Genomic DNA, 25,171 nt, shown 5'->3' with positions numbered 1-25,171 from the left:
CCTCTGATCTAGAGGGATATGGGCCCAAGGCAGGCAAATGCGACAAGCTGAAATAGTCCGTGAGCCAGTAGGGTTGGTCAGTACCATCTGGGGGGAATAACGCTCATAGTGATCTTTGGCAGGGTATACATCTCTAGAGTTAGAAAATATGTGATAACATTGCATTAGTGGTAGCTTTATTACTTCAAATAAATAATCACTTTTTGCATATATTCCATATTAACATCAGTATAGCAGATGGAGTTTAATGCTGATAAACGTGTGGTGCTACATTTTGGTAGGACTAATCAAAATAGGACATACGTGGTAAATGGTAGGGCATTGAAGAATGCAGTAGAACAGAAGGATCTAGGAGTAATGGTGCATAGTTCCCTGAAGGTGGAATCTCATGTGGATAGGGTGGTGAAGAAAGCTTTTGGTTTGCTGGCCTTTATAAATCAGAGCATTGAGTATTGGAGTTGGGATGTAATGTTAAAATTGTAGAAGGCATTGGTGAGGCCAAATTTGGAGTATTGTGTACAGTTTTGGTCACCGAATTATAGGAAAGATGTCAACAAAATAGAGAGAGTACAGAGAAGATTTACTCGAATGTTACCTGGGTTTCATCACCTAAGTTACAGAGAAAGGTTGAACAAGTTGGGTCTTTATTCTTTGGAACGTAGAAAGTTGAGGAGGGACTTGATAGAGGTATTTAAAATTATGAGGGGGATAGATAGAGTTGATGTGGATAGGCTTTTTCCATTGAGAGTGAGGAAGATTCAAACAAGAGGACATGAGTTGAGAGTTAAAGGGCAAAAGTTTAGAGGTAACATGAGGGGGAACTTCTTTACTCAGAGAGTGGTAGCTGTGTGGAACGAGCTTCCAGCAGAAGTGGTTGAGGCAGGTTCGATGTTGACGTTTAAAGTTTAATTGGACAGATATATGGACAGGAAAGGAATGGAGGGTTATGGGCTGAATGCGGGTTGGTGGGACTAGGTGAGAGTAAGAGTTTGACACGGACTAGAGGGGCCGAGATGGCCTGTTTCCGTGCTGTAATTGTTATATGATTATATGGAAAATGTTACCCCACCCCGCAAAAGGTAAAAAAAACCTCATTTGGAGAGATTTCTGGAGTTTTATCAATGTTACGATATTTTCCATATTGTATCAAATCAAAACAACCTTAAGTTTTTGTCATAGCGTATAGAATTACAGTACAATAATTCAAATGTGGGGTTCCACATGGCCAGAACCTAGGCTCCATTTGGTTGTAAAATGAATATATTTAATCAAAGACTGCTTTCCATACTTTAATAACCTAAAAAGGATCTAGTGCTTTCCTGGCATATATAATGAATAAACTCTTCTCGTGCTTCCATCCGGGTACAGGTATCAATTTTAACCGACATTTCGATGACAAGCTTTGCCATCATCATCGAGGATGATGCCTGGGCAGGTTTAGTCTGGTGGTATTTATACCCCTGTCATCTGTCCTCCTCTCATCCAGTCAGGTTTCTGCTGTTTACAATCAAATTCCAGTTCTTACTTAGAGTGAGACCTTCATCTCTGTTAAAATTATTTTCCTCTAGCTTTATTTCAATGGTTTCCTTCTCGAGGTGGTCCCAAAAGCCAAAGGTGCAGCACGCTAGTTTTGTGCCGTCCAAGTTAATCCTATGGCCATTGGGAATAAAATTGCTACCGCCGATTTCTCCGGGTGACCCAAACAGGTACACATCCTGTGCTCCTTGATGTGGGTTTCCACCGTGCGCCCAGTCTGGCTGATATACACTGCTCCATATTCACAGGGAGTCCTGCAAACGCCAGCCGACCTGAGCCCAGGTCACCTTTGACCTGGATGATCTGTGATGTGAGTTTCCTCAAGGGTTTGTGGATAGTATTACTCCAGTATCTCTTCAGGATCCTGGTAATCCTTCCAGAAACAGTGGAAGACAGGTGGTAGCGATGGATTCCTCCTCGTTAGGTTTGCTGGTTTTTCGTTTGGTCCTTTTAAGAACCCGGTTGATTTCCTATGTCTGTGGAATGAGCTGCCAGATGAAGGGGTGAAGGCAGATGGAACTACAGTGTTTAAGCTACAGCAACGGCAGGTACAAAGGAAACTCTCCGTTGGTCGGGGTCAGCCATGGATGTTGCATCCTGGCTGTCTATATGCAAGCCAGGGCAGTACGATATGGCGAGCAAGCTGTTGCCCAGGCAGCAGGCTCCCCCTCTCCACGCAGTCGATGAATCCAAAGGAACAGTAGAGACTAATACAGTCTGGCACCTGTGCTGTCACAGCAGTTGCCAGTCAGCGTTGAACTCAACATAGACCAGCCTTAGGGTCTCTGGCTCTGGATTTCTTCCTCGGGGTTTACTCCTGAAGCCTTCTCCATGAGTGGGTATAGTCGCAAGGCAGCGGAGGTTTGAGATCTGAGTTTTCCTTCTTCTAGATGAGCTGTCAACCATGGCTAAAACAATTGGTTTTAAGGGCCAGTAACCCGCCTTTGCCCCTCCTCCTGTCAGTAGAAAAGTTCTGCCGGGTTTGGTAGCTAAGCTGCAAGTGAAGGCCAGGAGCTGTACTTTGTTGTCAGAGGCTATTTGAGATGCCACCATTGGGAGTATTTAAAACGTAGTTGGAGCTTATCCCCATTCCCATCCCTGGCTGTACCAAACTTAAGGATCCACAAGTATAACTACAACGTTTCAAAGAGATTTAGACAGGTACCTGGATATGAAATCATGTAAAGTCCATCACAGGTAAATCCCTCCCTACCATTGAACACATCTACACCGTGCGGTCTTGCAGGAAAACAGCATCCATTACCAGGGACCCCCACCACCCAGGACACGCTCTCTTCTCGCTGCTGCTGTCAAGAAGAAGGTACAAGAGGGTCAAGACCCACTAGGTTCATGAACAGTTATTACCCCTCAACCATCAGGCTCCTGAACCAGAGGGGATAACTTCACTCACCCCAACACTACTGTTCCCAGGACCTGTGGACTCACTTTCAAGGACTCTTCTTCACCTCATGTTCTTGATATTTATTGCTTATTTATTTGTTACTATTATTATTTTTTCTCTTTTCTGTTTGCAGTTTGTCGTCTTTTGCTCATTAGTTGTTTGTCCTGTTGGGTGCAGTCTTTCATTGATTCTATTATGTTTCTTAGATTTACTGTGTGGACGCATAAGGAAGCAAATTTCAGGGGTGTATGTGGTGACGTGTGTGTACTTTGAGAATAACTAACTTTGAAAGACTCAGATGGGCCAAAAGCATATGATTGGGACCAGCTCAGACAGGGGTTCCTGGTCAGCAGGGATGATTTGGGCTGAATGGCCTGTGACTGTGCTGTATTTACTCTGGAGACCAATACCCTTTTCTTCTCTTGCACCCTCTCCTTCTCTATCTGCCCAGGCTGCTGAAATCCTGTGGAAGCCGTCTGACCGAGAAGCTTCTGGAAGGTGCCCCCACTGAGGACACCCTTGTCCAAAGGGAAAAGCAAGCAGGTGAGAGAATGTCGGGGAGGGGGTGGGATGCCCGTGATTCCCCAGGACTTCATTTGGGGCTGAACTGACCCGGGGGAGGCAGCAATAGGCTATACTGCTTGCCACAACTGTGATTTCTTTATCTGGTGGCCAGTCTGACTACTGTCAGTCTGGTAGGACACCAGTGTCCTAGGATGGGAGTATCTTGGGACAGGGATGCCAGAATCCGGGTACGCCTCGTCCAGTTCTCTCCCCACCCCTCCCCAGTATTGACTTTGGTTCCTAATGTGAGTGATGAGTGGGATCTTCCTTTACAGATGGTCACATCAGAAGGGCCATGGACAGGGGTTTTTGTGTAATGTGACTAATGGTATCTCTTTCTTCCCTTCCACACCCCCTTTCACTCCTATCCTACCCTACCCTACCCTCCCATCGCCTCCCCACCCTATTATCTCCCCCAATTCTATCCCTTTCTCGCTTATCCACCCCTTATCCCACCATCCCTCTCCCCCCTCTGCCAAACCCCTTCTCACTCACATCATCTCTCTCCTCCCCCTCCTTTCATCTCTCACTTCTCCTCTACCACCTTCCTTCTCTCCCCTTCGTCCTCTCACTTTGCCCCACCCTCTCCATCTCCCTGCCTGCTTCCCCTCCCTCCCCCACTCTTTCACACACGTCGCCTCTGCTGCCCCCCACTGACCCTCACTGATGTCATCTCCCCTCCCTCTCCCACTTTCCCTCACACACGTTACCGCTGCTACCTCCCCTACTGATCCTTACCCACATCGTCTCCCCTCTCTCATGCACATCCCCTCCCCTCCCTTCCCCCACCCTCCCTCACCCATTGCCTGCCTTCCCCCACCCTCCCTCACCCATTGCTTCTCCCCCTCCCCACAGAATTAGAGGAAGACTCCCTTTCCTGGGAGGACTCTGAACGCCCACCCCGCCCCATCGATGAAGCAGTTGGCCCCCACGATGGGACGCTGGGCCCTTCGCAGATGGGTCACCCTGCTGAGTGTGCCTGGGGCTCTGGCTGGGCCTTATGTCCTGGGTCAACTCCCGTCTTCCGCTCCCTGCGCCACATGAGGCAGGTGGGTTGGTGCAAGGTGTGGTCAGTGTCTTGGTGCCCGGTGACAACCTTCTTGTGCTCCTGCTCCTCTCCACCGCCCCCCAAGGCACAGGTGACTCAGTCTTTCGTTGTTGTTAGTCCACGTACTCAGTATCCACTGCATTGCTAATCTGCCTTCCCGAACCACAACACAGTATTTCCTGTTAGTCCATGCACTCTGCATCCGTCACATCGCTGATCCACCTTCCTGAAGGTCCAACTCAGAATTTCCATCTAGTCCATCTACTCAGCATCCGCTACTTTGCTAATCCACCTTCCCAAAGCCACAACTCTGGATTTCCCATTGTCAGTCCATGAACTGTGCATCCGCCACATCGCTCACCTCTCTTCCCGAAGCCACAACTCAGGATTTCCCGTCGTTAGTCCATATACACTGCACCACCACATCACTAATCTGCCTCTTTGGAGTCCACGTACTCTGCATCTGCCACAGTGTTAATTCGGTGGGGGGGGGGTGGCGCGGGGGGTGATGGGTGAGGGAGTCCCGTTTTGGCCTCGTTATTCCATGTGAATAGCAAGCAATGTTGTCTAATGCTGCAGTAGAATATTAAGTGTTCTGTACATTCACTCTCCTCCACCCCACCCCACCCCAGGTCCTGTCCCCAGTGTCTTTCCACGTTCTTGCCTGGCACGTGTTGATGGGGAACCAGGTCATCTGGAGGGGTCCCAACCGCAAGCTGATCGAATCAGCCATCGATGTTCTCGTGGTAAGCACAGCATCTCATAGCTTTGAGCCATGTAACTTCCTCTGTCAGCTCACTTCCTCTATGTTTCTTTAAAAAAAAGTTGCCCCTCAGGTTCTTGTTAAATCCCTCCTCTCTCAGCTGAAACTTGTGCCCTCTGGTTCCTGCTTCCACAACCTAGCGAAATACACTCGGTGACCACTTCATTAGGTACCTCCTGCACCTAACCATCCACTTCAGGGTTGGACGTATTGTGCGTTCAGAGACGCTCTTCTGCACACCACTGTGGTAGCGTGTGTTTATTTGAGCTACTGTCAACTTGAGCCAGCCTGGCCATTCTCTGACCTCTCTCATTAACAAGGTACTTTCACCCACAGAACTGCCACCCGCTGGACATTTTTTTGTTTTACGCAGCGTTCTCTGTTAACCTGTAGAGACTGTTGTGCGTGAAAATCCCAGGAGATCGGCAGTTTCTGAGAGACTCAGTCCACTCTGTCTGGCACCAACAATCATTCCACGGTTAAAGTAATTTAGATCAAATTTCTGCACAATTGTCATGTCTGGACTGAAATGCAACTAAAGCTATTGACCATGTCTGCATGCTTTTATGCTTTGATTGCTGCCACGTGATATTTGCATTAACAAGCAGGTGCACAGGTGCACCCAATGAAGTGTCTTTGCTGGGGGGTAGGCTGGTACTCTTGATGTGTTGGGCAGTTTTGACTACCCGTTGAAGAGCCTTGCTCTCTGCAGCAGTGCAGTTTCCGTGCCATGCAGTGATGCATCTTGTCAGGATGCTCTCTACTGCGCATCTGCAGAATGACGTGAGTGTGTAGGTGTATCGCCCAGCTCTCTTCAGCCTCCTGAAGTAGTTGAGCATTTGGTTACGAATTTAACTTGTTTGGGGCAAACTTTATGGGCTGAAGGGCCTGTACCTGTGCTGTACTGTCGAACAATGTACATGCGCATTTCTGCCACCCACTGCGTGTTAAATTTCGAGATTTGTGCGCAGTGTGCAAGTGTGCCCTCACCAGCCTTTCATACCCCTGCAGTGTGACCTGCCAACTTCCTGCACTCCCGCTCTCCCACCCCTCTGCCTCATGACACGCCTTTCTGGGGAAGAAAATCTAACCCCCCCAACTTTCCTCCGTTTCCCGAGCAGACCATGCTTCCGGTGGGTTGTGTCCGCAAGGTTCCCTACAGCAACTGCTATGAGGAAGCCTACCGCTGCAATTTCCTGGGACTGAGACCTGAGGTGCAGATCCCTTTGCACATCGCCTCCTCTGGTGAGTGGGGAGGGGAGGGGTCCTCGTGAGGGAGGGTGTTTATGGAGGTTGGTAATTTGCTGTGATGGCGGAGGGGAAGAGGGGGTGGGTGGGGGCCACCAACCTCTCCACCCCGGTGCGGTGTGAGTTTGGGGAAGGGTGCAGCGCTGTGAAATTCAGGAGCAGAATAACGCCATTAATTCCCAGCTGATTATTTTTTTCCCCCCCTGAAGGAGGGTCTCACCCTGAAGCATCAATTGTTTATTCCCCTCCAAAGGAGGAAGTGATGCTGTGGAAGTTGAACTTGGGGATGTTCCGAGGTGCAAGACGCAGGAGTAGAATTAGGCCAATATTGTGCTGTGGAGTTCCGTGTTCAGTTTTTAAAGGGACATCCGTTTATTCTGAGGCAGTATACCCCTGGTTCCTAGACCTCACCACCACCCCCCCACTCAAATCATGGACTTGTCCTCTCCACGGGGGACAAAGAAGTTGCAAACGAAATTAATAAGTGATTTGCATCAGGCTGCACTGTGGAAGACTCCAGCAGTGTGCTAGAAATCTGAGAGTGTCAGGGGGCAGAAGTGAGTGTAGTTGCTACTACTAAGGAGAAGGTACTTGGGAAGCTGAAAGGTCTGAAGTTAGATAAGTCACCTGGGCCAGGTGGATCACTCCCCAGGGTTCTGAAAGAGACTATGGAGGCATTAGTAATGATCTTTCAAGAATCACTAGATCCTGGAATTCTGGAGGACTGGACAATTGTAATTGTCATTCCACTCTTTAAGAAGAAAGGGAGGCAGAAGAAAGGAAATTATAGGCCAGTTAGCCTGACTTCAGTGGTTGGGAAGATGTTGGAGTCCATTACTAAGGATGAAGTTTCAGGGTATTTTCAGGCACATGAGAAAGCAAGTCAAAGTCAGCATAGTTTCATGAAGGGGAAATCTTGCCTGCAAAATCTGTTAGAATTCTTTGAGGAAATAACAAGCAGGATAGACAAAGGGGAATCGGTAGGTGCTGTGCACTTGGATTTTCAGAATGCCTTTGACAAGGTGCCGCACATGAGGCTGCTTAACAAGGTGAGAGCCCATGGTATTGCAGGAACGATACCAGCATGGACAGAAGATTGGCTGATTGGCAGGAGACAGTTGGAATAAAGTGGGCCTATTCTGGTTGGCTGGCGACGAGTAGTGTTGTGCAGGGGTAGGGTTTGGGATTGCTTCTTTTCATGTTATACATCAACGATTTTGGTGACAGCTTGTGACCAAGTTTGCAGAAGATGCAAAGGTAGGTGGAGGGACGGGTAGTTTGAGGATGCAGGGAGTCTGCAGAACGATTTGAACAGATCGGGAGAATGTGCAAATAAGTAACAGATAGAATAGTAACACACATAATAAAAGTTGCTGGTGAACGCAGCAGGCCAGGCAGCATCTCGCGGAAGAGGTACAGTCGACGTTTCGGGCGGAGACCCTTCGTCAGGTCACGGCCCGAAACGTCGACTATACCTCTTCCTCGAGATGCTGCCTGGCCTACTCCGTTCACCAGCAACTTTTATGTGTGTGGCTTGAAATTCCAGCATTTGCAGATTTCCTCGTGTTTGCAGATAGAATAGTGTTGGTTTTAGTGTTAGTGTCGGTTTTAGTGTTACTATCAGTTTTACTATCCAACCAATGGTGGAAGGAATAAATGTGTAGACTATTTTCTAAGCATGTTGGGAAGATGTTGGAGTCCATTACAAAAATCATTCAAAAATCAGAGGTGTAAGGGTCTTGGAAGTTGAGATGATGATAAGGAAAGCAGATTTAATGTTGGCATTCATTTCGAGAGGACGAGAATATAAGAGCAAGATGTGATGCTGAGGCATTGGGTAGACTGCACATGGATGATTGTGAGCAGTTTGGGGCCCCTTATATAAGAAAAGATGTGCTAGCTTTGGAAAGGGTGTAGAGGAGGTTCACCAAAATGATTCAGGGAATGAAAGGGTTAACATATGAGGATGGCTGAGCGCCTATCCCCACTGGAATTTAGAAGAATGAAGGGGGATTTCATTGAAACCTATCAAATATTGAAATGCCCAGATGGAGAGGATGTTTCCTACAGTGGGTGAGTCCAGGACCAGAAGGCACAGCCTAATGGGACATCCATTTAGATACGAGCTGAGAAGGAATTTCTTTAGCCAGAGAGTGGTGAGTCTATGGAATTAATGTCTGCAGACAGCTGTGGAGGCTAAGTCATTGGGCATGTTTAAAGTGGAGGCTGATAGGTTCTTGATTAGTCAGGGATTCCAAGGTTTTTGGGGAGAAGGCAGGAGAATGGTGCTGAGAGGGATAATAAATCAGCGATGATGGAATGGTAGAGCAGACTTGATGGGCTGAGTGGCCTAATTCTGCTCCTATATTTTATGGTCTTGTGTCTGCTACGTCCAGCCCTCTTACAGTACCCATTCGGTTTCAATGAGATCTCACCTTCGTCCTTCTGAACTCCATCGCGAGCAGACCCAGAGACATCAGAATCGCTGGCATAAGTCGTGAAATTTGTTGTCTTATTTGGGATGTGCAAACGTTTGTAGAAATGATTCCTACAGATGCCCCGTGGAGAGCATTCTGACTGGTTACATCGCCGTCTGGTACGGAGGCTCCAGTGCACAGGATCGAAGTTGGCTGCAGAGCACGACAGACTAAGCCAGCTCCATCCCGGGCACAACCCTCTCCACCACCAAGGGCATATTCAAGAGGCGATGCCTCAAAAAAGCAGCATTCATCATTAAGGACCCTCACTGTCTGGGACACATCCTCTTCTCATTACCCATTGGAGGGGGCGGCGGGGTAGTACTGGAGTCAGAAGACCCACACTCAACTTCCCCTCTGACATCAGATTTCTGAATGGTCCATGAACACCACCTCACGATCTTTCCTCTTTTTGTACTGTTTATTTATTTTATTGTAACTTGTACTTTTTCGTGCCTTGTACTGCACTGCTGCCACCAAACAACTGTTTAATTTGTTTACTTATTGAGATCCAAAGCTCTTCCAGTCCTTTGAGCCGTGCTGCCCGGCAGTCCCTGTAGCCTGTTCACGGGACTACTTACAATGACCAGTTAGCTTACCAACGGGTATGTCTGTGGACTGTGGTGGGAAACAGAAGGCTGGGACAAAACCCATGCAGTCACGGAGGGTGGGGACGTACTGTACCAGCTCCTTACAGGCACTGGCAGGTATTGAACCTGCATCCCTGGTAATGTAAAACTTTGTGCTAACCACTACACTACCATAGAAACATAGAAAACCTACAGCACATTACGGGCCCTTCGGCCCACAAAGTTGTGCCGAACATGTCCCTACCTTAGAAATTACTAGGCTTACTTATAGCCCTCTATTTTTCTAAGCTCCATGTACCTATCCAAAAGTCTCTTAAAAGACCCTATCGTACCATGCTGCCCTTTCATGACACATGTCAGTGATTACGAGTCTGATTCTGATTCTAACTCTATCACATCGGTATACCATTATATCATATCCCCAACTACGTAAAACACTGTTTACAATTTCAAATTAGAATCAGGTTTAACATCACTGGCATATGTTGTGAAATTTGTTGTTCAGCAGCTGTACGTTGCAATATGTAATAAAATCTGTTCATTACAGTAAATATATATAATACATAAAACGTAGTGCAAAAATCGAGTGGTGAGGTAGTGTTCATGGGTTCAATGTCTGTTCAGAAATCGGATGGCGGAAGGGACGAAGCTGTTCCTGAGTCACTGAGTGTGTGCTTTCAGGCTCCTGTACCTCCTTCCTGACGGTAGCAATGAGAAGAGGGCATGTCCTGGGTGGTGGGGGTCCTTAATGATTGATGCTGCCTTTTTTTTTTGAGACATCTTTCCTTAAAGATGTCCTCAATACTGGGGAGGCCAGTGCCCATGATGGAGTTGGCTGAGTTCACAACTTTCTGCAGCGTATTTCAATTTCCTCCCCTCCCCTTCCTCCCCTACACCCCATACCAGACAGTGATGCAGCCGGTAAGAGTCCTGTCCACGGTAGACCTGTACAATTGTGAGAGCCTTTGGTGCATCGCAAATCTCCTCAAACTCCTCATGAAATAGACCCGCTGTCGTGCCTTCTTTGTCGCTGCATCGGTACGTACGGCCCAGGGTTAGATCCTCAGAGATGTCGACACCCAGGAAGTTGAAATTGTGCACTCTTTCCACTTCTGATCCCTCAATGAGAACTGGTGTGTGTTCCCTTGTTTTCCCCTTCCTGAAGTCCACAGTGAATTCATTGGTCTTACTGTCGTTGAGTGCAAGCTTGTTGCTGCGACTCCGGTCAACCAGCTGCTTTACTTTGCTCCTATACACCACCTCGTCACCATCTGAAATTCTGCCAACGACAATAGTACGGTTATCTCTGTACACCATACACTTGAACCCCTGGGGGGGGGGGGTCAAAATTAGTTGTTTTGTGCTAGCAGTACTGTGCAAGACATAAAATTACTTTGCCAGAGTAAAGATAAATAGTGTAAAAGAGGAGTAGTGAGATACCGTTGATGGCTTCATGGACCACTTGTTCCTAAATCGTTGAGTGTGGGTCTTCAGGCTCCTGTACCACCTCCCGGGATTGTAGTAATGAGAAGAGGGCATGTTCCGGGTGACGAGGGCACTGAATGATAGATGCCGTCTTATTGAGGCGCCACCTCTTGAAGATGCCCTCGGTGGTGGGGAGGGTTGTGTCCATAATGGAGCTGGTGGAGCCTACAAACCTTCGCAGTCTCTTGAAACCCTGTGCACTGGTGCCTCCATGCCAGACGGTGATGCAACCAGTCAGAATGCCCTCCACCGTGCATCTGTGGAAATTTGCGAGGGTCTTTGGTGATGTACCAGATCTCCCCAAACTCTGAATTTTAGTGCAGCCGCTAGCATACCTGATTGCATCAAGATCCTGAGGCCCAGGACGTAGGACAGTGGGGGAGGTCAGTCTCTGACAACAAGGGTCTCTCCCTGACAATGAGATTTCATTGCTCCCACTCCCCTCTTCCCACCCCCCCCACCCCAATCCTTCTAAATTCCACTTGGTACAGGCCCAGAGACGTCAGAATCAGGTCCATTATTACAAACAAATCAAGGGCACTTCGGCAGTGCCGCGGGGAGTGTGATACTATTCCAGCTCAACGTCGGAGTTCGGAGCTCAAATCAGGCTCTGTCCGTAGGGAGTTTGTACATTCTACCCGTGACCGCGTGGGTTTCCTCCGGGTGCTCTCGTTTCCTCCCACGTTCTGAAGATGAGCTGGTTAGCAGGTTAATTGCTCATTGTAAATTGTCCCATGATTAGGGTGGGGTAAAATCTGGGGATTGCTGGGTGGTGCAGCTTGTTGGGCTGGAGATGTCTTTTCTGTGCTGTGTCTCCAAATAAAATAACTTAACGTATTATCAATGACCGATATCGTACTGACTTCAAATGCTGCTCAGGAGTTCAGGTTATCTTTTCCCCAGGATTTCCCTTCTTGTTTCGGCTTCTCAAGGGGATGTATCATCGTTCCTGAGGCTGAGAGGCCTCTGATCCAGCTTTTGCTGCGGGGTTGAGGAAGAGATACTGGTGTGTGGTCAGATTCAGCTATCCCCAGCTGGATGGAAGAAGCAAGGATATGAAGCTGAGACTATTTTCCAAAACGGGGAGCGAATTCGGAAAGTGAAGGTGCAAAGAGACTTGGGGGTCCTCGTGCAGGATTCCCTAAAGGTTAACTTGCAGGCTGAGTCGATGATAAGGAAGGCAAGCGGGCGTTCATTTCGAGAGGATGAGAATAGAAAAGTAAAGTTGTAATGCTGAGGCTTTAAAAGGCATTGTCAGACCATATATGGGGGATTGTGAGCAGTTTTGGGCCCCGTATTGAAGAACGGGTGTGCTGGTATCGGAGAAGGTCCAGAGGAGCTTCATGAGAATGATTCCAGGTCACCACCATCATCATGATCTGCCTTATCATATGATGTAGGTGATTGTGGTCTCAAGACTGTGATTGTTCTTGGCAAATTTCTCTACAGAAGTGGTTTACCATTGCCACCTTCTGGGCAGCAGTGTCTTTACAAGATGGGTGACCCCAGCCGTTGTCAACGTTCTTCGGAGATTGTCTGCCTGGCATCAGTGGTCGCATAACCAGGACTTGTGATGTGCACAGGCTGCTCGTACGGCCATCCACCACCTGCTCCCATGGCTTCAGGTGACCCTGATCCAGGGGTTGGGGGGGGGGGTTGCCGACGTGCTAAGCAGATGCTACACCTTGCCCAAGGGTGACCTGCAGGCTTGTGGAAGGAAGGAGCACTTTACACCTCTGGTGGTAGAGACATATCTCGACCCCGCCACTGTGGTATGGAAGCATTAACGTATGAGGAACATCTGTTGGCTCTGGGTTTGCACTCACTGGAGTTTAGAGTAACTGGGGGGGGGAGGGGGGTGGAAAAATCTCTTTCAAACCTATCAGTTATTGAAAGGCCTAGACAGAGTGTGCAAGAGATGCTTCTAATAGTAGGAGGGACTATGACCAGAAGGTACTGCCTCAGAATGGAAGGATGTCCCTTTAGAACAGAGATGAAGAATTTCTTCACCAGAGTGGCGAATCTGTGAAATTTATTGCCACCGATGGCTGTGGAGGCCAAGGCACCGGGGTATATTAAAGTGGAAGTTGACAGTTTCTTAGTTAGTCAGGGCATCAAGAGTTTCGGGGAGAAGGCAGGAGAGGGGAAAATAAATCGGCCACAATCTAATGGTGGAGTAGACGCGATAGGATGAATGGCCTCATTCTACTCCCACGGCTTATGGTCTTATTTATAGAGGGTATTTGGAGGCAAGTGGGGATCAAGGGTTGAATGTTGATTTTTGACTGGTGAGCAATTGGGGCTGTGGGGAATGTGGATACCTGATATTTCACTTCTCTCCTCCCCTGCCCCCATACTGGAGGGGGGGGTGTGGTTGGGGGTGGGGGGAATTGGTCCGATAAATGTGAATTGGGGAAAAAATATAGAACGGAAGAGGAGTCCAACATGGTTGGGGGGGGGGGTGGAAGCAGGCCCTTTGCCAATCATGATACCAATCCAAGCAAGCTATTCCATGTTCATATCCCTCTCTGCACTTCCACGTTCCTACCTGAGACTTGGAATGCCTCCACCACCACCCAGGCAGCACATTCCAGCTACTTGCCCTCTGTGTCTGAAATCACCTTGTCCTGCACATCTCCTTTGAGCTTTTCACCTCTCTCACCTTGAATTTTTTTGCTGTCCAGTATTAGACGTTTTCACTTTGGGGGATAAAGATCCCACTGCCTGCTCTGTCTATGTGACTCTCATAATCTTATAAACCTCTATTACGTCTTGCCTCAGCCTCTGCCATTCCTGTGAAAACAAGCCAAGTTTGTCCAACCTTTTCCTTCGGCTCATGCCCTCTCATCCAGGCAGCACCCTGGTGAGCCTCCTTTGCACCCTCACAAAGCCTCCACATCCTTCCTGTAACGGAGGCGACCAGAACTGAATGCAATGCTCCAGGCGTGGCCCGACCAGAGATGCGCAGCTTGTCCTGATCCTGACTTCTTACTGATCCTGGCATCTTGAGCCTTAACCTGAGAGCATTGGGCAGGGGCTGAAATGGTGCACTTTAAACTATGGTGACGGGAGAGGGTCAAGGCACTAACCTTTCACTCCTGAGCAGGGTCAGGTCACTAAAGCCTTAACCCTTTGCCCTAGGGTATGGGTTAAGGTAGAGATATTGAAGTTTCACCCCTGGGTAGTGTCACGTTTGGGATCCTGACCTTTGGCTGGTGGGTGGTGTCAGAGCTTTGAGATATGGGCCTTTAAGTCCTGGGTGGAAGGGCAGGGTAAAGATGTTGATCTTTTACCCCAGGGAGTTGTGAGAGGGTTGGGACGTTGACCTGTCATGCCTGGGTGGTGGGATAGGGTGGAGACATTGACCTACAGTACCATTTCTGGACTCTGGGAGACTTTTTGGAAACTGGCCTATCAGTTCTGGGTGGTGACATTGACATTTCACCCCAGCGAGGGTAATAACATTGTCTTTTCACCCCTGGGTGGTGGAAGGTTGTTGGGACATTGACCTTTCACCCCAGGGAGGTGCTAGAAAATCGACACTGACCTTCCGCCCCAGGGAGCTGGAAAATAGTTGGATCAAGCGTTCCTCACACCTGCGACACCTCATCTTGTTCACTCCCCCACCATTAGTCGAAACAGAGAGGTGGGAAGGGGCATTGTGACAGGCCAAGCTGACCCCTCTTCCTCCTGGTTTTGCAGAGTTCTGTGTGGTGGTGGATGTCCGGCCCCTCCACTCCCCATCGCCCACGGTGACCGGCCACGGCGACCAGGACCCCCTTGGCAACTATGACTTCACCGTCAGCAGCAGTGCCATGGTGACCGATCGAGGTAAATTTTCCTCCAGTCTCTCCCCTCCCCCCAACCCGAGTTTCCTAAGGGATGGAGGGAGGGAGGAGGAGGAGGTGGCTGGGCCAAGGGGCAGGACGAGGGAGGGGGCAGGTGGAGCTGGAATGAGGGGCGGGGAGAGGGATAGGGAAGGAGTGTATATGTAAGGAATGTTTCTCAGGATGGAGAAGGATGGGCAGTAGAATTAGGACAGAGGGTGCATCCTAGACCTGTTTCCCAACAGGGAGAGTGTCAGGGATTTGGGAAAAGGGCATTTGGGAATGTGGAGGAACTATTGGGGTTAGAGTTAGGAGAGGAGTGTAGCCTTCATCAATTAGGGGACTGAGCTCAGTAGCCATGAGGTAACATTTCAGCTCCATAAAATTTAGATCAAACCATACTTGGGGTCCATGTTCATTGAGCCCAAGTTGATAGGGTTGTTAAGAAGGTGTGTAGTGTGTTCATTAATTGGGTTCAAGAGCTGTGAGGTAGTTTGCAACTCTAAAACTCTGGTTGGACCAGACTTGGAATATTGTGTTCACTTCTGGTCGCCTCATTACAGGAAGGATGTGGGGACTTTAGAGAGGGGCAGAGGAGATTTACCAGCATGCTGCCTGGATTAGAGAGCGTGCCTTATGAGGATAAGTTGAGCAAGCTGGGCTTTTCTCTTTGTAGTGAAGGTGGTGGAGGTGACTTGATAGAGGTGTATAGGATGATAAGAGGCATAGAGTGGATTGCAAGAGACATGTTCTCAGGGTGTTAGTGGCCAACGTCAGAGTACATTGTTTAAAGCACGGGTTCCCAAATTTTTTTATGCCATGGACCTATACCATTAAACACGGGGTCCTGAACCCCAGTTTGGTAACAGCTGGTTTAAGGTGAGCAGAAGAAAGTATTGGGAGGGGGGAATGTCGGAGGTCAGATTTTTGTTTTACACGGAGAGTGATAAGTGGAGTGCTAAGGCAGAAGCTGATACATTCCTTCGTTCATTATGTGCCGTGTCGTACGAGGTGGGTGATCATGTTCTTTCCATGACCATGATTGTTCTTGACAAATTTTCCCATAGAAGTGGTTTGTCATTGCCGCCTTCTGGGCAGCGCCTTTACGAGATGGATGACCTCAGCCATTATCAAAACCCTTCAGAGATTGTCTGCCTGGCATCAGTGGTCGCCAAACCAGGACTTGTGATATGCACCAGCTGCTTATATGACCATACACCATTACTCCCCTGGCTTCACATGACCCTAATCGGTGGGCTAAGCAAGGTGACCCATGGGCTAGCAGAGGGAAGGAGTGCCTTGCACCACCTCTGGTAGAGATGTATCTCCATCCCACCACCCATGCTGGTGTATTAGGGTTATTTAAAAACTCTTAGGCACACAGATGTAAGAAAAATGGAGGGTTTTAGTACTGGGTGCAGAGATGCCCACAGCACAGAAGCTGTTTCTGGACAAACGCTTGAATGGGCAAGCCAGAGAAGTAGTTGGACCAAGAATTGGTGGATGGATTAGTAGCAATACCTATTGAACAGTGTAGAAATTGTGGGCTGAAGGGCCTGTTTTTATCCTAAGGTTTACGACTGTTAAGGCCTCTGCAGCCCCGTCATCAATATTTATTGCTTTTTTTTTTGTATTTGCACAGTTTGTTGTTTTTGTGTGCATTGGTTGTTTGTCCATCTGTGTATGTGTGCAGTTCTTCGTTGATTCTATCGTGTTTCTTCGTATTTACTGTGAATGCCCACCAGGAAATTAATCTCAGGGTAGTATATGGTGACATTTATGTACGTTGATAATAAATTTATTTCAAATGTTCATTTAATGTCAGAGAAATATGTACAATATAGATCCTAAAATTCTTTTTCTTCGCAACCATACATGAAAACAGAGGAGTGCCCCAAAGAATGAAGAAAGTTAAATGTCAGAACCCCAAAGCCCCCCCAGCTTCCCCCTCCCATGTATAAGCAGCAGCAAAGCAATGAACCCACCTCCCTCACCAGCAAAAAAAAAAGCACGGCACCCCCTAAGCGTTCAGCAAAGCATCAATAAAGACCCAGCCCCCCCCAAAGGCTACTTGTTCACCTGGTAATTTGACGTATCACAGGCTGTGTCTCTCCCCAATAAGGGAAAAAGAGGTGTCCCTGTTTTATAGCAAGAAGGGAGACATAACAACTCACTGATTTACAATGTTAAGAGTCTGTTGTGTTGCTTTTTCTGAGTTCTGTGCCCAAAGAACTCAGGTCTCTGGGCACACAGCCAGGAGCCAGCTTGCTGCTTTCAATCTTCCATCTCCCACGACACACCGGATTCCTCCGGCAGCACCGACCACGGGTCTGTCCCCCTCCAGAGCCACAAAGTCCCGAAACTCTGAAGGCGCGCTAGTCTTCTAGGCCGCGTCCTTGGGTATATCGAATAGCGGCCAGTCATGAGACCCCGAGAGTGGGTCCCATTCCCGCAAAGAACCAAAGTCAGCGAGTAACTGCAGGAGAAGAACCCTGGAAGGAGGAAAAATTGAGATATTAAAGACAGAAATAGAGCTGTTTCTGAAGATGCAAGCAAGGAGTCGCTGTTAGGTGCCATCATCTCTCCTGAGCAGCACCCCTGAGTGCTTTGAACTTTGATCTCTGGTATCGGATGGGTTTCTGTACCAGAAGTGTTTCTGGGCGGCATTGAGTTGTAACAATTGTAGTTGGTTTGGTATTACCACATGTACTGAGGTGCAATGGCGAAGTTTGTCCTGTATACCACCTGTACAGATCGTTTCACCACATCAGTGCAATGAGGAATAAGCAATAACAGAATGCATACCATTTATACAGATCAATTGATTACATGGTATATTGAGGGAGTACAACAAGACTGAAAGGGTCCAGGGAAAATTTACAAGGATATTGCCAGGACCGGAGTTATCAGGAAAGGTTGAATAGGTTAGGATTTTATTCCCTGGAGTGTAGGAAAATGAGGGAAGATTTGATAGAGATGTACAAAATAGAGGGGTTCATTTGTTCGTTATGTTCGTATGACGAAGGCAAATACAGTATTAGCATTCGTTTTGCGAGGACTAGAATATAAAAGCAATGACATAATGCTGAGGCTTTATAAGGCATTGGTCAGACCGAACTTGGAGTATTGTGAGGAGTTTTGGGTCCCATATTGAAGAATGGATGCACTGGTTTGGAGAAGGTACAAAGGAGGTTCATGATGGTTGTTGTTGTCGTCATCATTGTCAGGTGTTGTGTCATATGACGTGGGCAATCATGGTCTCAAGACTATGATTATTCTTGGCAAATCTTTCTACAGAAGTGCTTTGTCATTGCCATCATACCTGTCTTGCCCCGCTGCTGCCCCATCCCCCTCTGGTCTCCCCTTGCTTCCACATCCTAGAAAGGCAACATCCATCATCAAAGATCTCCATCATCAATGCCAAGCCATCTTCTTGCTGCTACCATCGGGCAGGAGGTAGAGGAGCCTGAAGTCCCACATCACCAGGTTCAGGAACAGCGATTTCTCTTCACCCATTCTGTTCTCAAACCAACTGGCACAACCTTAATCACTACCTCAGTACAGCAACACTGTGACGACTTTGCACGCAGTGGACTTTATTTTCTTTGTTCTGTGTCGCTTCTTCCAAAAAAAAATGTGTGATTTTAAAAATGAGAAAATCTGCAGATGCTGGAAATCCAAGCGACGCACACAAAATGCTGGCAGAGCTCATCTGTGGGAAAAAAGTACATTTGACGTTTCGGGCCGCGATCTTTCAGCAGAACTGGAGAGAGAAAAAAAATATGAGTAGATTTAAAAGATGGGGCAAGGGGAGAGTGAAATGCAGGGTGATGTGAAACTGGGAGGGGGAGGGATGAAGTAAAGAGCTGGGAAGTTGGTGAAAGAGATACAGGGCTGGAGAAGGGAGAGTTCGATGGGGAAGGACAGAAGGCAGAAGAAAGAATAAGTCGGGAGGCGTACCAGAGGGAGGTGATGGCCGGGCAAGGAGATAAGGTGAGAGAGGGAAAAGGGATGGAGAAAGGTGAATGGGGGGGGGGGGTTATTACCAGAGGTTAGAGCAGTGGGTGTTCATGCCATCAGGTGGGGGGCTACCCAGACGGTATGTATTGTTCCTCCAACCTAAATGTGGCGTCCACACGACAGTAGAGAAGGCCATGGATTGACATATCGCAATGGGAATGGGAGGTGGAATTAAAGTGGGTGGGCACTGGGAGATCCCGCTTTTTCTGGTGGTCGGAGCATATATGCTCGTCAAAGCAGTCTCCCAGTCTATGTTGGGTCTCACCAATATACAGGAGGCCACACCGGGAGCACAGGACAGAGAATATGACCCCAACAGACTCGCAGGTGAAGCGTTGCCTCACCTGGAAGTATTGTTTAGCGCCCTGGATGATAGTGAGTGGGGGTGTAGGGGCAGGTGTGGCACTTGTTCCGCTTGCAAGGATAAGTGCCAGGAGGGAGATCAGTGGGGGAGGGATGAATGGACAAAGGAGTCATGTACAAAGCGATCCCTGCAGAGAGCAGAAAGTGGGGGAGAGGGAAAGATGTGCTTGGTGGTGGGATCTCTTTGGACATGGCGGACTATACCTCCTCCCACCCTGTTACTTGTAAAAGCACCATCTCCTTCTCTTAATTCCTCCATCTCTGTCACATCTCCTCTCAGGATGAGACTTTTCATTCCAGAACAAAGGAGATGTCATCCTCCTTCAAAGAAAGGGGCTTCCCTTCCTCCACCATCAATGCTGCCCTCAACCACATCTCTTCCATTTCACACACGTCTGCTCTCACCCTATCCTCCTACCACCCGACCAGGGATAGGGTTCCTCTTGTCCTCTCCTCACCAGCCTCTGTGTCCTGCACATAATTCTCCCTAACTCCCGTCATCTCCAGTGGGATCCAGCCACCAAGCACATCCCTCACTCCCCTCCCTCCACTTTCTGCTTTCCGCAGGGATCGCTCCCTATGTGACTCCCTTGCCCATTCGTCCCTCCCCACTGATCTCTCTCCTGGCACTTATCCGTGCAAGTGGAATAAGTGCTATACCTGCTCCTACACCCCCCCCCCACTTTACTACCAATCAGTGCCCCAAGCAGTCCTTCCAGGTGAGGCGACACTTTACCTGTGTTTGGTGCTCCCGGTGTGGCCTCCTGTACATCGGTGAAACCCGACATAGATTGAGTGAGCACTTCACCGAGTCTGCCAGTAGCCATCCATTTTAATTCCACTTCCCATTCCCAGTCAGATATATCAATCCATGGCCTCCTCTATTGTCACACTTGGAGGAGCAGCAACTTGTATTCCGTCTGGATAGCCTCCAACCTGATGGCATGAACATTGACTTCTCAAACTCCCTTCACCTTTCCCCATCCCCTTTTCCCCCTCTCACCTTATTTCCTTCCCTGCCCATCTCCTTCCTCTGGTGCTCCATTCCCCTTACCTTTCTTCCATGGCCTTCTGTCCTCTTCTATCAGACTCGCCCTTCTCCAGCCCTGTATCTCTTTCACCAATCAACTTCCCAGCTCCTTACTTCATCTCTCCCCCTCCCGTTTTTACCTATCACCTCGTGTGTCTCTCTCCCCTCTCCCACCTTTTAAATCTACTCAGCTGTTTTTTCTCCAGTCCTGCTGAAGGGTTTCGGCCCAAAACGTCGACTGTACTTTTTTTTTACCATAGATGCTGCCTGGCCTGCTGAGTTCCTCCATCATTGTGTGAGTGTCGGTTGTGATTAATGTTGTTCTTTCTTTGTGAATGTTGTGTCTGTGACGCTGCTGCAAGTGAGTTTTTCATTGCACCTGTGCAATGTGGCACGGTAGCGGAGCGGTCGGACTCTTTTCGCTTTACAGTACCAGCGACCCAGGTTCAATCCCCGCTGCTGCCTGTAAGGAGTGTGTACATTCTCCCTGTGACTGCGCAGGTTTCCTCCCACGGTTTGATGACGTTCCGGTTGGTAGGTCAATCGGTCATTGTAAATTGTCCCATGATTAGGCTCAGATTAAATTGCGGGATTGCTGAGTGACGTGGCTTGAAGGGCAGGAGGGGCCTATATTCCATGTGGTATCTCAAGAAGTAACTAAAAATAAATAAAATCAGTGATAGATGAAACTATGCAACACTCAGAACACGCTGGAGGAACTCAGCAGGTCGGGCAGCATCCGTGAAACGATCAGTCGACGTATCGGGCCGGAACCCTTCGTCAGGACTGAAGAGAGAAGGGGCAGAGGCCCTATAAAGAAGGTGAGGGGAGGGTGGGATGGAGAAGGCTGGTAGGTCCAGGTGAAAAACCATTAATTTGAAAGACAAACGGGTGGGGGAGGGGAAGCAGGGAGGTGATAAGCAGGAAAGGTGAAGAAGGAATAGAGGAAAACACAATGGGTAGTAGAAGGAGGCGGAACCATGAGGGAGGTGATAGGCAGCTGGGGGAGGGGACAGAGTGAAATAGGGATAGAGGAAGGGAGGGGGAGGGAACTACTGGAAGTTGGAGAATTCAATGTTCATATTAAGGGGCTGGAGACTACCTAGACGGTATATGAGGTGTTGCTCCTTCAACCTGAGTTTAGCCTCATCGTGGCAGTAGAGGAAGCCATGTATGGACATATTTGAATGGGAATGGGAAGCAGAGTTGTTGAAGTGGGTGGCTACCGGGAGATCCTGTCTGTTGTGGCGTTCCTCTATCCCTATTTCACTCTGCCCCTATTTTTCTCTATGCCCGACCTGCTGAGTTCCTCCAGTGCGTTGTGAGTGTTGCTTTGACCCCAGCATCTGCAGAGTATTTTGTGGTTAGATGAAAGTGGGTGATGTGGAAGGTGGTTGGGGGTGGGTGGGTTTTGATGTGAACAGCTGGGAGAGGATAGATGGAAGAGGTCAAGGGCTGAAGAAGGAGGAATCTAATGGGAGAGGGCTGTGGACTGTGGAAGAAAAGGAAGGAAGAGGGGCACTGGAGGGAGGTGATGGGCAGGTGAGGGAAAGTGAAGAGGTAAGAGGGGGACCAGAGAAGGGAATGGAAGGAAACCAAGGGGAAGAGGAGAAATAACCAGAAGTTGGAGAAATCGATGATCATGCCATCAGATTGGAGGCGACCCGGACAGATCATGGGAGAAGAGGAGGAGTGGGTGAAGGGGATAATGGGTGAGGATAAGAGAAGGGGTCAGAGGGGAGCTAGAATGGAGAAAGAGAGGAGGGAGGGAGGGTGGGGAAAGAATTCCTCCAGCATTTTGTGTGTGTGTGTGTTGCTCAAGATTTCAGGCATCTGCCTTAAGGGGGCTGCCGTCAGGTCAGATGCAGCGTCCAGCAACGGGGAGAAGCGCGTTCTCAGTCTGGGTTAGAGCGCCCCCCCCCCCGTGAGTGCCTCTCCAGCTCTGACCCTCGCCTGTGCTGTGACTCCCCCACCCCACCCACAGGTCCCACCATCCTGAGTAAACTGGAAGCTGCCCTGAGCAACGAGAGCTTGTCGGTGGAGGTGGTGGATCAGTGTCTCATCTGCCTCAAAGAGGAGTGGATGAAGTGAGTGCTGAGGGGACGGAGTGGGGTGGGAGGGGAGGACTGGGGTGAATGGGAACAGTGGGGTTGAGAAATGGGTGGAGGGAGATGAGACAGATGTGGGTGGAGGGTGTGGGGAATGGTTAACCACCCAGTCCTCTGGGTCTGGCAGGAGGACCAGTCAGTCCCCTGTCCTGTGCACATCAGCTTGGGTACCTCCCTGATTGTGCGTGTCTCTCACCCATTCGCTCTCTCCTCCCTTGTGTATGAGCTCTGTCTGTGTCTGTCTCTGTCTCCACCCAGCCCCGGTTACCTGGAACTGTCTGTCCTGGGGTTAGGAGGGGTGGGTGTCAGCCCTTGGTGCTGGGCTGGGCATTGGGGTGTCTGTTCCCTGCAGGGAGGTGTCTGCATGGCCAGAGAGCATTTGGTGGTCTGGGTATACATGGGCCAGGGAAACACACCAAGCACTGTGCTGTGAGAGGCTGGGGAGGAATGGGCAGCCTGAGGCATTAATGAAGATCGACTCTTAATTTTGTCTGCATTCTTCACCCCTCCCTCCCTCTCTCGCCTTCCCTTCTGCTCCTCTCCACTCCATCTCTCATCCTCCTCCTGTCCTGCCTTTCCCTTTCACTCTCACATCCTCCCCTTCCTCCTTCATCACCTCTCACCCTCGTTCCCTCCCATACCTCACTTGGTTTCCCCTTCCCTACTCCTCCTTGCTACCTCTTTCCTCCCCCCCCACCCTTATGCTCTGGTATTTTCTCTCTCTCATTTTTCTCTCCCCCCCCACCCCACTTTTTGGCCGTCCTTCACTTGCCTTCCATCACCTCCACATTTCGCCCCTTCCTGTCTTTTACTCTCCCTCCCACTCTCCTGCCTCTTGCCCTCCCTTTCTTGCTCCCTCCTTCCCCCTTTGCCTTCTGTTCCCGTCTCCAACCCTGGATCCCGACCTCCCTTTCTCCTTTACAACCCCCTTCCTCACCCACTGCCCCCCGACCGCCCCCCCAGTAAGGTGAAGGTGCTGTTTAAGTTCTCCCGGGTCGATAGCCGCCCCAAGGAGGACACGCAGCGGCTCCTGGCCGCCCTGGGAGCCAGCGACGAGGACAACGTCAAGCTCCTGAAGTTCTGGATCACCGGACTCAGCAAAACCTACAAGTCCCACCTCCTGTCCAGCGTCCGGGGCGGTGCCCTGACCCCGACTGAGGCCCGCAATTAGCGGGTGGACCCAGTGGGGCAAAGGAGATTGGGTGGGGGGATGCAGAGGAGAGCGAGGAGTGGTGTAAGGGAATTTGGATTAACATCAGTGGGGACACTGTCGGTGACACAGGGCGCTGCAGGAGAGGGGTCACTGAGGGAACTGGATTAATGTCTGTGGGGTTGCAGTCAGTGACAGGACGCTGGGGCGAGGGTTCACTGAGAGACTGTGTGAAGGAGCTGGATTAATGTCAGTGATGGGGGCGGGGGGGGGGGGGAGAGTGGTCACCGAGGAACCGTGTGAGGGAGCTGGATTAATGTCAGTCCGGATACAGTCAGTGACACAGGGCTCTGAGAGGGACAGACCACTGAGGGAGCTGTATTAATGCTAATGAGGATACTGTCAGTGACGCAGGGAGGGAGGCAAGTCACTGAGGGCCAGTGAGAGGGAGCTGGATTAACGTCAGAAACTTCGGCTGCTGAGGCCATTCTGCAGAAGGCGGAAGTTTCGGTACTGGATACTACTGATGCACCTTTAATCTAATACAGGGACTGAGAGTTTGAATGTGTGTTTTCAATGACAATTTTGCTTTTAGTGTGTAATTAACTTTGTATTTAATATTTTCATCATTAAAGCCAGTGTTCTACTGAATTTGTTAGTCGTAGAAAAGCCCATCTAGTCTGTGCTGAACCATTTAAACTGCCTACTCCCATCACCGTGCACCGGGACCAAGGCCTTCATACCCCTTCCATCTAAGTACCTATGCAAACTCTTCTGGCACGTTGAAATCGATCTCACTTGCAACTCTGTCCTGGCAACTCGTTCCACACTCTCACCATCCTCTGAGTGAATGGGGATCAGTCCTGCAACATCCCGAAGAAAAGACAAGGCGACGGGGGATCTGAGCGTCAAATTCACGTTCAGATTTATTTATTTATTACATTTTATTTAAAAAAAATATTTATTAGATACGGCACAAACTTGCCAACCCACACTTCTACCCCCACATCCAGGTCATTAATAAAAATCAATATAACATACCAGGGTGATTGATAAGTTCGTGGCCTAAGAGGAGTCAATTTTAGAGAGCCTAGCACATTTATATTTTCTACATTTACGCACTTAGTCCAGCGGTCGTGGAGCATACGGATTCCTTCTTTGTAGAAGTTGGCGTCGTGGACCTCCAGAAAGTGGTCCACAGCAGGGGTGATTGATAGGTTCGTGGCCTAAGGTAGAAGGAGATGTTATTAACTTAACACTTTCTGCATAATCACGCAGAGTTGAACTGCACGTGCATGTAACGAAAGCTGTATAATTCATCTCCTTCTACCTTAGGCCACGAACTTATCAATCACCACTGCTGTGGACCACCTGGAGGTCCAAGACTTTTCGTTACATGCACGTGCAGTTCAACTTTTTGAGTGATAATGCAGAAAGTTTGAAGTTAATAACTCATCTCCTATCTTCGGCCACGAACCTATCAATCACCCCTGCTGTGGACCACTTCTGCAAAGAAGGGATCCGTATGCTCCACGACCGCTGGACTAAGTGTGTACATGT

At 49.1% G+C, this 25,171-nt stretch overlaps 1 protein-coding gene across 1 annotated transcript in view; it reads left to right on the top strand.

Annotated features, from left to right (window-relative positions):
• flcn (folliculin) overlaps positions 1-24,359 on the top strand; it is a 33,792-nt gene extending 9,433 nt beyond the window's left edge. Inside the window, exons 6-12 of the mRNA XM_063034978.1 lie at positions 3,390-3,481; positions 4,358-4,551; positions 5,183-5,296; positions 6,435-6,558; positions 14,816-14,944; positions 22,338-22,440; positions 23,425-24,359. Of these exons, the coding sequence (XP_062891048.1) occupies positions 3,390-3,481; positions 4,358-4,551; positions 5,183-5,296; positions 6,435-6,558; positions 14,816-14,944; positions 22,338-22,440; positions 23,425-23,632 (964 nt within the window). The 3' untranslated portion in view covers positions 23,633-24,359. The remainder of the gene's footprint in view (positions 1-3,389; positions 3,482-4,357; positions 4,552-5,182; positions 5,297-6,434; positions 6,559-14,815; positions 14,945-22,337; positions 22,441-23,424) is intronic.
• Positions 24,360-25,171: the final 812 nt, after the last annotated feature.

Source organism: Mobula hypostoma, chromosome 28 (genome assembly GCF_963921235.1).
Source record: "Mobula hypostoma chromosome 28, sMobHyp1.1, whole genome shotgun sequence".
Taxonomy (NCBI): Eukaryota; Metazoa; Chordata; class Chondrichthyes; order Myliobatiformes; family Myliobatidae; genus Mobula; species Mobula hypostoma.
Note: the sequence above shows the minus strand (reverse complement) of the source record. Positions and strands in the feature narration are given on the sequence as shown.